We start from the raw sequence: 14,864 nt of genomic DNA on the forward strand, positions 1-14,864 counted from the left end.
AAGCGCCTGTTAGTTTCGTCATATCCGGCCGCCTGTCCATAAGTAAGGACATCCATCCTAGGGGGCGGATTTGGATTAAGTTCGGTATGGTTGGTTGGCAGCTATATACTAAAGTCTTGTAAAGTATTTCTCATTTTGATGTACGTCGTTTGGCTCCGCTTAAGGGTCACGTTGCTCTAGGGTCCCAACGACCTTCACTGGGTCCTTCGGCAGACTGGACAGCATGACATACCCTTACACGAGCTTTAAAGCATACATTTGCATTCACCTTACGTTCCTCAGCTGGGTTAACTTAAAAAAATTCTGACGATACTGGATAAACTCAATTTCTACATGAGCACTAGCGTTCCCTTGCAGAATAATCTGCACTGCAACTTAATAAATTACTTCTGTTGCATGTACATCAGCTTCATTAAAGTAGGTGTTATATTTGTCGTGAACCAAATTAAATTCGCTCTGTCATTCTTCATGTCGATTGCCGGCAAAAAATTATGACTTCTCAGCCATATCCAGACACCTCTGTGGCTTACCGAGGCTCCTACACATAGGTAAAGTCTCTTTTCATGCATATACTGCGGCAGAAGCGTGAGGCTGATTAAAGGTAAAGTCCATGTGCTTAACGAATTAGGTACTACGCAATGCACACGTATGGGGAGTGGGTTTATGCTGATTACCCGCGGGTAATTACGGCGAGCCCTAATTTAATGCCGAGGTTGCGTAGCTATATTTCCACTCCCTACAGGCCTTTGTGGATTCATTGTGGTTAATTAAATACACAGATAACTTGACTTTTCTTCTTCTCCATCCTCTTCTTCTTCTTCTTCTTCTTACGTGGACCCCACGCACTCACAGTTTATCGAAATCCTTTTATCTGTTTTGTGAGACACAAAATGTCGATTGATGGACGCGACCTTATTTACATTATCTTTGCGCAAAGAGCATACAGTAACAAACCAAAGGAACTTGGCCGATGATTTTAAGTTTATGTAACGTGCGTTTGACGGGTATAATGGAAGAATTTTAAGAGTTTATTGAAACATTTGTCTGAAACCTCTACTGTTCTAAATGACGTATTTCCTATTATTTTTTCTACAGTACTAGATGACGCAAGCTGATCCGAAGACCACTTGCATAGTTGCAGTTCTTGCATCTAAGTCATGCCAATAAAGGTTCCGCTAAGGGGGGGTCAATGGACGACCTTCTTCTGTAAAACCGTCATCTGCCTCCTCTCTCTCTCTTTCTCTTCACATATAGAAAGCCAAGTTGGGCCCTCGGGAGAGGCTGTCGTGGCCGTCGTGTCTGCATGCAGGTATGGGCGGCTATGTATACAACACGTAACGGGACACATGACCTGAATAGGAAGCAATTTATGTCTGTTACCAGAACTAAGATACCGTGCAAGTCGGCTCAAGCGGAATGCTTCGGAGTTAACTAGAAGTTCCTGGTTCCAGTATCGGTCGGGACACCGGACTATCGTCACTGATGTTTTCATGGTTTTCGTGAGTGCCTGCAGGCACATGCTGAAATAGAACCGCTTCCTTCCACAGCCAATCAAATTCGTTATTCACCAGTCACAGTACAATTCGACGCTATAACCATCTGACAGCATCGTCAAACAAACCGTATACGTAATTAATGAAGACGGAATTGCGAGGAGGGTGAAAGAGACTACAAGCAGAACGCTAAGGACTAATGTACGTATACTAGGGGCAATTTCAGTTATCATACAGGCCTACTTAAGAAAAAATTGTTTGTTTGTTTGTTTGCTTGCTTCACTGCAGCATGCTGACTGTCATCAGTCGCTAGAAATGTAACGAAGCTTCTGAAATGGCCGTCACCATTACCAGCCCCTGACAATGTTCCCGTTTTCCAGGACAATGCAAAACTGTTGCCTAACTTTCGAAATTACAAACTTGGACCTTAGCTAATTCAATAGTTTAATTAGCACAATACCTTTAAACCTCAAGGCAACGGATGCAAGAGAGAGACCAGAACAACACGTGCAAACATATACAATGTCCGCAAATTTTTCATCCCTCGCTCAGGTTTAGTCTCACACAGTGCTTCCACACGCACAGAATATTCTAGGATATCTCGGCTGTTTTCATGCTAGAAATTTCATGACGTTCACGGTTATCGAGGTCAACAAAGCCTTCTGCCTCCCCCGCTGTGGCTTCGCTTGACTCCATTAGTAACAGTTGCTAAGTCCATTAGCAGGTGTACTGCAGCTAGCTAAGTGTGTTGTGTTCGTCACTCTCAGAACAGAAAATGGTTCTTCAGAGAAATTCTGTCAGTAGCGATTTTGCAGCTGTTGTAAGGAAAACAAATGAAATTCAAGGGATTAACCATGAGGAAAATTTCGGAAATTCTTCTTCTTCTTCTTCTTCTTCTTCATGGAGCTGAGCCCTTCTTAAGAAGCAGCCAGTTGTGCAGCTACTCAATAACTTCCCAGCATTTCACGGCACTCGAAGGTTCATTACCGTGTTTACAAGCGCCCTCCACTGGTCCCTATCCTGAGCCAGATCGATTCAGTTCACATCACCTCATCCTATCTCTCCAAGATCCATTTTAATTAGGGTTCCCAGATACCCCGTTTTCCCCGGATTCTTCCGTTTTTTCACCTAAATTTTGTTCTTCCGTTTATTGTTTACCCGGAATGGATAATTCTCCGTTTTTTTCTTTAAGTCCATTGCGAATTATATTTCATGGGTTAAATATTATCATACATTTTTGTAATCCTTTCGTTATGTTGCATTTCGTGAATGTTGGCAACACTTGAGGTTCTAAACCAAAGTAGAGGTTATTGGTGATAGTGTATTTTATGTAGTATGCTGATTATGTATATTTTATAGCCTATTAGTTGTGAAAAATGTCGTTATAAACAAGCAACGAGACATCACTCCTTTTTTTATTTTACAAAATCTGGCAATATTATCCACTCACCTATGTCTTGGTCTTCCTAGTGGTCTCTTTCCTTCTGACTGCCACCAATATCCTATATGCATTTTTCTTCTTCTTGTTCCTTGTGGTAAACCTTTCCACCTATTTTTGTCCAATATGGTCACGACATCTCAGGACTCAAATCTCTACTTGTCTTTTTACCGGTCAAGTAGCTTCCATTCATCTCCTTAATGTTTCATTTCTAACTTAATTTTCTCTAAAACAGTAGGAACTGCGTAACATGAATTCTATGACGTACACTTTCCCTCTAGTTACAGCAGACACGTGTCCGGATAGCTTAACAATGCAGTAACTGACTGGATGCAGGGCAAGGGACGGGGATTCACAAAAACTGGAAAATTCCTCTTCGTTGCTACGCTCATACTGACACTGGCTACCTCCCAGCCTTGTATCCATTGGGTGCCGGGAGCCATTTCTTAGGATATACAGTGGCCGGAGCGTGAAACTAACCACTCACCATGCAGTATCTATGTTCAAATGACATGGAGCTATGTGATGACGAATTGAAAATATAGCTCGAATAGGTTAATAACAGACGCGTAAGGAATTTCAAGGGAACCGAGCGTTCGGAAACCTGACATGGGGGGGGGGGGAAGCTATTCATATTGGTTTTATGAATATATTCCTTCTGCATAACGTTATTCACATACGTACGACCCAATCCAGCGCTGCGGGTCAGCCCCCCCACCTTCTCAACCATCATGCCTTGCAACTTTAGAACAATATTTTATATTTTTGGACATTATCCATCTTCTTGTCTTTATCTAAAAGCCGTTCTGTTTATTTTTCAAAACACAACGTTTCTGAGACTGGATTCTGCCCCCGTCTTCAGGTAAAATCTAATCAGTTGTGCCAAACTTTTAGATCTTACTAATATTCATTAATCACACTCTCTACATGACCTGTGAAAATATTCTACTAAAAATCACAAAGTTTCGTTATCAGGACAAAGAGGCAACAGTCTGCCGCTTAGTCAAGCAGATAACCAGATGTGACATCAGCACAGTTGTCCTCTGCCTTCCGTGCAGTTGAAACGGTTAACGCGTCGGATATTTCTCTTTTTCCAACTCGTACCCCTCCACTTAATTAACAAGCCGGAAGGTCGCGGGTTCAAGTACCGATGAGGTCATTGGATTTTTTTCAGTTTACCTAATCCTTCCAGCCGCACTATGGTCCTGGGGACGACTCAGCCTCTAACAGAAATGAGTACCAGGAATTAATTAAAAAATTTTCCTGGGGAGTAAAGCGCGGCCGGTGCCTAAGGCTGACAACCTTACCGCCATCTTTGAGCCGGTTGTCTTGATAATGTGGGACCCTCAAGGTCTCACAACCCTATGGGCCTCCACGGCCAGGTACAGGGATAGCTTTACTTTACTTTTACCCCTCCATTTAGTCTCTGGCACTGAAACGATATTTGTCATGTTCCTTGTAAATCATTCCACTACAAATACACGTCTGTAACTGCTACACAAACATTATTTCTATGTTAACAGTTACGAACACTGCAACAGTACGAAACAAATTTAAAGTCATATATTCAGTTTAAATGAGCAGGGTAACGCTGAACTGTACGAGCATATTGATTAATTTACAGTTGTCAACAGCCTTACCACACACATAGAAACACTTCTATTTATGCGTGTGTGTGTGTATACATATACATATATGCTCACATATGTATTCGATACATAGAGAAAGGCGCACAGTCGTGTATAAGTCTAAGTGATTTGGTACGATCTAATGTAGGATTGTGTAAATAACCGTTTTCGATACTTCATTACAGAAGGAGTTTGTGCATACAACATATATATATATATATAGGTAAAGCTATCCCTGTAAGAGATCGTGCAGGACAATAGAGTTGTGAGACGTCGAGGCTCCCGCATTTTCTCTAGACAATTGGCTGTCTGGTTGTCAGCCTTACGCGCTGGCCACCCTTCACTCCCAGGAGGGTTCCTGGTGCTCATTTCTGTTAGAGGTTGAGTCGACCCCAAGGCCATAGTGCGGCCGGAAGGTTTAGGTCAATTGAAAAAAATCCAATCACCTAATCATCGGGACTCGACCTCGCGATCTTCCGGTTTGTAGCACAGTGCCTCAACCAACTACGCTATCTCGTGCCCCTATATTTATAAATATACATAGGTATACTCGGTTATATATATGTATGTGTGTTGTGTGTGTATGTATGTAACTTGTCGGCAGCTCAGACAATGTAGTACAGAATAGTAAGATGATTAATGAATAGGAAATGATATGAAAGAGAGCGGTCGTGCTCTATTTTGACATGACATCGCGGCTCTTACTTTGAAATCCGCAGTCGAGAAGTCGGTGTCCCTCCCGGGACTGGACTAATCCGAACTGACTTACAGCACCTCCAAAAAATATATATATTTTATCGGATTATTTTATTTTCCTGGAGTAAAAATGAATTCTTGTAAAACCTGACACTACGTGTTAATGGACCTGCTTCTCTGGGTCATGTGAGTGATGTAACTCAGTTGCATAAATGTTGACCTTTTTTTTTTTCCTTGGCTCTACAGCCCCAGTGGGCCTAGGCCTACCTCCATGAACTTCTCCGTTCACTTCGGTTTTTCTAGATCTTACACATACGGCAGGACTCCTTGGGCGGGTGATCAGCTCGTCGCAAGGCCTCTACCTGTACACAAACATCCATGCCCTGGGTGGGATTCGAACCCACGATCCCGGCTTCCGAGCGAGCGAAGACAGTGCACGCCTTAGACCGCTCGGCTACCGTGACAGGCTGTTGACAACCTTAAAGAAGTATAATTTGGGGCTACTTATATATCAACTGTACCTATGAATCGTTTGAGTAACTAACTTTACTACAAAAAAATGTTTTCTTTTCATTTGAAATCCAGTAATCCGAATGATTCGACAGCCTGAACACATTAGTGTCTTACTTCAGACTGTCGGAGTTACTCTGTAAACGCAAACATGCTTGTAAGCACAAACTTTGCCGCTAACTAATCATAAAAAACAGACTCATAAATACTCTTAAGTTAGGTAAAAGGTAAGGTATGTTAAAGATGTCCTTGTGCTTAACTAATTAAGCACGACGACATGAAGGTGTATGGGGAAGTGGGTGTACAGACCGACGTTTTCTTGACCTCGGCATTAGTTGGAGGTGAGTGGTCAGCTACACGTGCCGACTCTTAAGTTAACTGCACCAAATTATATAATCCTATCTATAGCTTCACATTTTCTCATATACTCAGATAGAGCTCAAAAGGACCTACAAAATTTAACTTTTTTCTTTGTTTCGCTTGTTCTTTAACGACGTTGCCAGTATCGAGACTTTACTATATAACGTCGATGAGAGGATGATTAATGCATAAGAAGCAGCTGGAGTGAGAATTGGCAGGGGAAACCGAAATACTCGGAGTAATCCTGCACCAGTGCCACTTTGTACACCACATGACCTGACCTGGGATCGAACCAGGCTGCCACAGTGGAAAGCCGGTCATTAACCGCCTGTGCTAAAGCACGGTCTTTCATTCTTGTTGAGTCTGTTAGCACCTACATGAACTACTATATTAGTGTCATAAAACTATCAGTCAATTATATCTGCAGTCTCAGGAATAAAACGTAGAATGCAAAGTATCAGGCAGACACAGGATTTAATTATTCATCGCTTCACATGTCGAACTGAGGTATATGCAGTCGAATTAGCATATACATATAACACACATGATACAACTCACAGTCATTGCCTTCAGGCGGGGATGAAGCAGTTCAGAGCCCCATGTTAGAGAACACTAAGTGCTGAACATGTAAATTCCTTGCTGACTGTAGACAAGTTTGCAATACCTAGAAATAGTTCTACGCGCTGCACATTGTAATTTAATATAAGGGCTACTCAATGCGAACAGAATAAGTGAGCAAGCCTAGCCACCTTAAGGTTACATCGCGTACTAATCACATTAAACGTAATATATTTTCACGAACAAATTCCCCTCCGATTCTATATCTTAGAAGAACGCCGGAGAAAATATAAAAACGTTCATATTGAGTGAAAATAATTTCATCACTAGAACCAATCAATCAAACCCAATACAATCTAGCCCAGTCCCTGGCAATAAAATCCATAACTCAATGCCCTGCGATAGCACTCGAAGTCTCGATAACAAGAATCAGTCAAGTCCGATACCGGAACCTGCTCAATCAAGTTCACATTCTCGAGGTCAATCCTCAAGACATGTAATTAGTTAAATCTATGGAAGAGAGTTCTTGAGAAACTTGAAGTCGCCGAGCTAATCAAGAAATTCTTCGTCTCTCATGAACCCCGAATGTTCATAGCTCACAAGAGACCAACACTGATCTTATCCTGATTAAGATTAACCAAAACAACGTCTCGAAGACCTCTTCTTAATATTATCCTCCCACCTCTTCAGTCTCATTGTCTCATTTCCAAAACTTCTTTCCAACAAATTATTCACCTTCACGTAAGCCCCAATGTAACATCCAGGATTCGACAGCACCAGAAACCAAAACCCCACAGTGCTCTTTCCTCATGCAATGTGTAATCTAGTGTTACAACAGATCGCATTCTGCTGAGTGTCTATTCAACACGCTAAGCAAAAGAATAACAGAGGACTCACCCCTTCCACCACGGTTGCCTTGTCACTGCCAAACCAGCACCCATGCTACCAAACATGTTGCTAAGGAAACCGCCAGAGAAGCCTAGATTGGAACTGCCCATGGGCTCCAGGATATCAGTACTACTGCTTTCGTCCTTCTTGCGGTTCCCTATCTTGCTGGTGACGCTGTCCTCAAACTTCTGGGCCTCCTCTTTAGCAGCATCCTCGAGCTGTTTGAACCTGTAACGGCCAGAGAGAAACATTCGTTGCTTTAAAAATGACCAACGAATTAATTCATTCTCACCTTGTCTGGTAACATGGCTCAAAGTTTCAACACCCATCTGGAAGGCTCCCAGAGAAGTCAGACTGTATAATGCGGTCATGGGTCCCGTATGACTCGCAACCAAGAACCAGTGCGCTGGCTAGGAGCAGCAGCAATTTTGCAGTCAGTCACCACTGGACGCAACATTGAGGAAGTTCAAATAGTTCAATCCTCACAACCTATTTCCCTAATATGTAAGTTATCATTATGAATCTCCTTTTGGATATTTCATAAAGATTTAGCTCCTAAAGCCTACTGTCAAGACTTTATGGCTTCGTGACTAATAATAATGGGATTTGGGATTGGATGATTGGATTTACTGACAGCTTCTTGTACAATCTCTCGTATTTACAATCAGTTACAATAACTCTCAATCAATCTTCAGCCGATCCCTTCTTCCTTGACAGGCGAGGCCTCGCCCCATTCTCATTCTCATTCTCATTCTCATTCTACGACTGACTTGATTTGGTTCTGTACCATTTATATAGTCTCGAGGCAGACTCACAGAAACATCGCTTTTGTTGTCAAGAATGCGTCTTTATTTGTCCGTTATCTAACAATGGATATATGCGAATTACATAGAAAACACCTCTTGCGACACTGGTTCTATTGTTGCGTGCGCGTATTTCGGGCGTTGCCTAGAAATGGGTCTACATGTCACACTATATTGATTTCTTGTTTCCCCAGGTCTAGCCACATGTTCAGCCCAGTGTAAACTGGGAATACATTTCGAACTGCGAAAAATTTCTTGCTTCCCACGTCACGGCGGAAAACGTACCCTGTTTGCAGCCCTTCTGCCAATATATAGCACAAGAACTCGTAGATACTCCACACTGGGTGGGAGGTTTACATAGGACTTCGAAATATTTCATAGTAAATGTTACAGACCATTACTGACAAGAATTTCCCGATTACTCCGAGCTATAATTCATAATCATCCTTTTAGCCGCCTATGTATCGAAATCCACATATACCATGAAGGAGGCTCATAACAAACACTAGCTGAGACACTACAACCGTCAGTATACTAACCACAGATCACAAAACTAAGGTCAGTGAAACTGCATTAATGTAGGTCACCCAATGAATAATGGATACACAACACTCCTAAACAAATGACATACGAATAGAACTATGATGCATACGAATGCGTAATGCCGGCAGTGGTTTTCGCTACGCTTGCTTTGTGGGAAAGGGGTCATCATGTATTCCAGGAAACATATTCCTTCACATTAATGATGACTCAGCGGTGACTGTTATCAAGCAGCAGTACATGATTAAAGCAAAGGTTGAACGAAGATTCTCCAACTTTATATAAGTTTGTACCAAATGAACTTTCTTAAATAATAAATTTACATTAAAAGTTAGCGGCCTTCGTAGTCTAGAGGTAACGTTCCCACCTCATGACTCGTAGTACGCGGGTTCAAACCCGGCGGAGGTCATCGAATTTTTAAGGGCGCAAAAATTCAGGGAACAAGTCCTCCGGGAGGGACTTTAAGCCGTGGGTCCCGTGTCGTAGCTTTACGGCACGTAAAGGAACCTCATATCTCCTAAGGAGGTCACTGAGCCAAATTAACGGACGTTTCCCGCCCAACAGCAGTCTCTAATACCTCTGGTAGATGGGGGAAGCATTATAGATACCTCTCAGCTAGTAGAGCCGGTCTCGCTGGCTGGGCGGGACTGATGGTAAGCACCAGTACTGGTAGGATATAGAGACTGGTAGAAATCATAGAGGGAAGTACAATGGAGCAATACAGGTCTAAGTGCATGGGGAAACCCACCCTCTCCAACTAACTAACTAACTAACTATATTAAAAGTTCTTACCCGAAAACTGAAACTGAAGAAAAGCTCCGAGTAATGAAATGTATAGGCCTATTCATATATTCATATGGATAACGCATATAAACCCTCTTAAAAATCATAAGTAATTCTTCTCAGAATGAAACTAGTGCAAGTTTCAAAATTTCGTGTATCGCCACGGTTTATCCAGGATTACGATCATAGTCAGTTATAGCAAACCAAAATAGGGCTGGTCATAAGAACGTTACAATTACGAGTATTTGTATAACTTTGCGCAATTCAGAAATTCCTTGTACAGAGGAAAATATATATATGAAAAGATAGACACATGAGATATTATAATGGACAGTTCGGAATCTGAAACCCATGATTTAAATATACACTAATGTAACTATTATAATCGTTTTATAGAGGTCTGAGGGAATCATCATGGACGGAAGACGTCTGTGAACAAAGTACAGAGTTATTCATAAGTCCGTGAAACATTTTGAAAATTTACAATAAATAAACTACGCAACGGATACCAAATTTTATACACTTAAATAGAGATAAACTCACCAAGGTTTTTTTTTTACATAGTTCACAGATGCTCAATATGTCCGCCTTTGCTGATACTGCAGACATTTGTGCAATAATCCATTTCGTCCCACACCCGTGTCAGCATATCACGGTTGATCAGAGCCCCAGCAGCGGTGATACGGTTGCGAAGATCCCTGAGATTAGCAGGCAATGAAGGCTTTTAAAACAAACTTTGATAGATTCATTCTATATCGGCGTAAGAATTACCTTGATCCCATGCATAGTCTATTTGTTGTGAATCTGAAAATGTTTCACGGACTTATGAATAACCCTGTATTATGAGATATGTCTAAGAAGGAATACGTAACAGCTGGATAGGGAAAATTCTGTTAATGAGAAGCATCATGATTTGTATTTTTTGACGAATGTTATTAGGATGATCAAATCAACAAGACTAAAATGGGCAAGGCCTGTTGTAACCGTTGTATATCTAAGAAATGTATACGAAGTTTCGTCGAAGACCTGAAGGGATGGAGACGACTAAGGAGGCGTGGGCATAGACAAGTAGCATAATATTACATCAGTCCATATTTCGTTCAATAAATATGATGTGAAGGTGTGAAGTGAGTTCAACTCGCTCAGAATAAGGCACAGTGGCGGAATATTCTTGTTGTGAACTTCCGAGTTCAATAACAGGGGAGGAATTTCTCGACTTCTGAGCGATAATTACCCTCTGAAGGACGACTCTATTACACAGAGGTATGTCGTGACGGAAGCATAACCACAGACTTGACATCGTCCACGACTACAGCCAACTGGCCCTTAGGTAGCTTCTGTAGCTACAACCCCCCCCCCCCCCCCCCGCAGCACCCACNTAAGAATTCCACTGGCCCGGTTTCTGCAAGACGTACCTTTTCTAGGAAACTTCCCAGCTGTGGCGTCTAGCATTCCTGTTCGAAGATCTATAAGGTCTATTGTCACCAGTCGACTTCATATTCTAATACAATCAGGAAACAATGGTCAGAATCTAAACCTGGGTCAATGAGGCTGCAAAGTTTCAGGACAGAGTTTCATGTCTTCCTCGTAATAAGGGTAGCTGAATGTCAGCCAAGGACAAGTTACTTATACCGTAACTAACTTACTATATCAGTCTCGTTAATGTTTTCTCATATGATATCAGGTTCAAGAATAGTCATCTCTTGGCACAACACGCCTTTGACACGCGTATCATCTCTAAGTTATTACTGGTTCAACAAGTAAACATCTCATGCTTTCTGAGAATTAACGGTAGTCCCCATCATCTGAATTTTATGGCTGCACAACAAAGTAAAATCAAGTAAAAGTTACCTTACGAGTGATGATTTACCGCCAGTCAGTTCGTCTTCGCGTCAGGCCCTTTGAGGCCCAGACCAGAGATTTTTTCTAACTGAGCTCTTGCGGTAATAATCGTGTAACATCCTCTCTGACGAGAAGATGGGTTTGCCTCTTATACAAATATAGTACTTGGCCTTTCGTCAAGTGTATATTTCGCACATATAACATGTTACTGAAAATTTCTCCTTTTGTACGACACACAAGTCCTCTGTCAGTATAGACTTTACAGAGCAGATCATGCCTAACTTACATATCTTATGCTACAACGGCAGCTTAGCCAATTGACCGGTCGCAAGCTTGACCAGCGCCAAGTTTAAGCCTCTTATATTGTCTATGTCTGGCTTCACCTTGTCCTATACCGCGATGCACAACAAAATAAAGATACCATTCTTTATATTTTCAAGTATGTTCAAGTATATTATCACTGTTACTACCGAACACTGAAAAACGCCGAAATTATCAAGTACTGATACGTAGAATTCTGGAAACATAACAGAAACCATGTACTAGAATATACTAAATGCCTCTACTTCTAGCCCAGTGCGACGTTATTATGGAAATGTTATGAAATAAACGAAGTCTGTCTACGGACGATTCTACAAGAATTTTATTTTTCTTTACTCATGGAATATACGGTTAAAAATCTGCCTTGATGCTGTGTTCTTGGTTTCAAACTGCAAAGAAAATTTGCAGCCCTCTAGAAAATCTGCTAAAGTTGTACACTAATTACTACAGATTGTGTACACCATGAATATGGAGGCATCTTCTTGTTAAATGCAATCTGACCTTCAAATGATGTGCCCGTCTTAATAACAAGACCCCGAACCCCGAGTCATGGTGGCTTAATATGTAAAGTGCAAACATTATTTAAAATCAGTTTGAAGGTGAGTTATTCTTTACTGTGTTAACAGTTGCAAATACACAGAGCAGTGTAGTCTACATAAGCAATCCAACTAATGGTTGCTTCTCACTTAAAGGACACAAAGTCAATGCTTGGGCATCAGCCAACTGTTCTGAGCCATGCTACAAGCACTGCCCCATGAAGGCGCAGAATATGTTACTCTCTCATTACTTTTTCGTCTTCCTTGTCCTTGCTTGCCACAGAGAGCTTTCGATAGCCGCTTTTGTAACCGGAAGACACGTTCAAAATATAGTCAAACGTCAATGCCACAAATGCAATCTGTACCTGACTGTGTCAATAGGAATGTGAGCGCCAAACGGTACTGTCAACACCGGCTCTATTGGCAGTGGCGGCTAGTCAGCAGGGTCGACCAAAAAACTGAGTAATAAATTCAGGCACATCAGTAGAAATACTAAATAAGAACAGATACAATTATTAAACCTGTAAAGTAAGATTCTATCGAAATTTCTTTACATGCTTTTATAATTTTCAGCACTTTTCTTAATAAATCAAAAGAATTACGCATTTCTGAACCTTATCAATTACTTGTGACTGTTTGTCGGACCCTTGTTCAATCACGTGTTTCATTGTTAAGATAGTGACAGATTTTCGTGAAGGTTGGTATAGAATTATGTCACTGGAGGCTGTCCCCATTTTCATATATCCAACTTTCAGCGTCTTGCCTTCAGTCATACCAATACGTGTTCAGTGGCAATGCGAACTCCTCATACTAGTGTGATGTCCGTTGATAATTTAACGGAAACTTTATACTAGAACCCTTTCTACATGATATGAATACAATGAACTATGGTCCATGACATTATTATCGTATACTGTTGGAGTTGAGTAATAGTGTTCGGAACTTTGTGTATTTACTTCAAAATGTTAATTAGTTTATAGGCATACAGTGTTTATTTGAAGAACGGGGGGGGGGGGGNGATTATGTTAGTTTCCCTGCACTTTCCTTGTAAAGCAGAGACCTATGGCATATTCTGACGTAATTGGTTCTCTCGAATACACATTCTGCTTAAGGACAACGTAGACAAAATGGCCATTAACCCCGCACCCATCTTCTTCCTGCACACTAACCAACAAATTCCAAGGAGCAGAATCATTCCTCAAAAACTAACAGTAGCTTAGCTAATCAAGAAATCACCCGAATTTTACGGAAGCTTGATGTTCATCACCGTGCTCACAACAGCCCGCCAGTCGTCCCTATTCTGAACCGAAGGAATCCACTCCATATTCTCATATTTCAATACTATCCTCCCATCTACGATCAGGTTTTCCAAGTTTTCTCTTTTCTTCCAGTTTTCCGACTAAAACGTTTTATCCACTCCTCTCCTGCTGCATGTCCCGCCCAACACATCCTCCCTGATTTGATCATCCGAACATTATGTTGTGAGGAGTAAACATCCTGAAACTCATCATCATGCAATTTCCTCCAGCCTCTTGATGCTTCCTCTCTCGTTAAGTCAATATTCTCCTCAACACCTTATTCTCAAACATCCTCAGTCTTTCTTCTTCCAGCAGTGTGCGAGACCAAGTTTCACACCCATGAAAAATAACAGGAAAAATATATTTGGTAAATTTTTAATCTTTAATCTTTTCATAGCAGATGTGAAGACAAAAGACTTTGAATTCAATGGTAGCAGTATTCCTCAAATTTAATTTCCTTTCAATTTATTCGTGAATGGAACTTTGATTTGTCTGTGTCGTTTCCAAATATCTGAACTCTGCCACACTTTCTAAGGATTTAGTAATCTTACACGACTTTTCTTGCGTTTTGGTGACGAGCCATGAGCATTTACTAAGTTTTCACAATATTTACTTCGAGATCAACTTCCTTACTAGCGTCCAGTAGAGCGTCTTGGTTTCATTTGTGGTGTTATGTCATCCCCAAGAGATTTACGCGCACATTATCAATACAGACAAGGTAACGTGACCCATTCAATTTCCATCCTACATGGTTTTCTTGGACCTTATAATAGCTATTCCGAAGCAAAGTTGAAAAAGAATGGCGCTAAAGCATCTCTTTGTTTCAAACCCCTCCGAACAGGAAACGTATCAGACAAATGTTTATCTATATGACATTAGTTACCTAGTTGCATTGGCATACCAAACCAGATGAGAATGTTGCATAAAACTTCCTTCCTAACGGAATCATAGGCTTAGATGATGAAAACTGTCCCACTGTAATCGGTTTTTACTTTTCTCTATTGTCTAACGAAAGCAGAATATTTGATCAACAGTCGAGTTATTACATAGATGTTCAATAATTTATTTTGCGTATGGTGGTGACCTTGACAGACAACTGTTGAACGCATGCTTCTTTTATTGCTCCGGAAATAGATACGGATCGTTCTCCTTGAACTCCAAATCCAAAGA

General features: G+C 41.2%; 1 protein-coding gene across 1 annotated transcript in view; it reads right to left on the bottom strand.

Moving 5' to 3' along the window:
* The window catches only part of LOC111864810 (transforming growth factor-beta-induced protein ig-h3), a gene marked incomplete at its 5' end in the record, with an annotated part of 35,782 nt that extends 27,983 nt beyond the window's left edge, over positions 1–7,799 (bottom strand). Inside the window, one exon of the mRNA XM_023852341.1 lies at positions 7,581–7,799. Coding sequence (XP_023708109.1) covers positions 7,581–7,799 — 219 coding nt within the window. The remainder of the gene's footprint in view (positions 1–7,580) is intronic.
* Positions 7,800–14,864: the final 7,065 nt, after the last annotated feature.

Source organism: Cryptotermes secundus, unplaced genomic scaffold (assembly GCF_002891405.2).
Source record: "Cryptotermes secundus unplaced genomic scaffold, Csec_1.0 scaffold1702, whole genome shotgun sequence".
NCBI lineage: Eukaryota > Metazoa > Arthropoda > Insecta > Blattodea > Kalotermitidae > Cryptotermes > Cryptotermes secundus.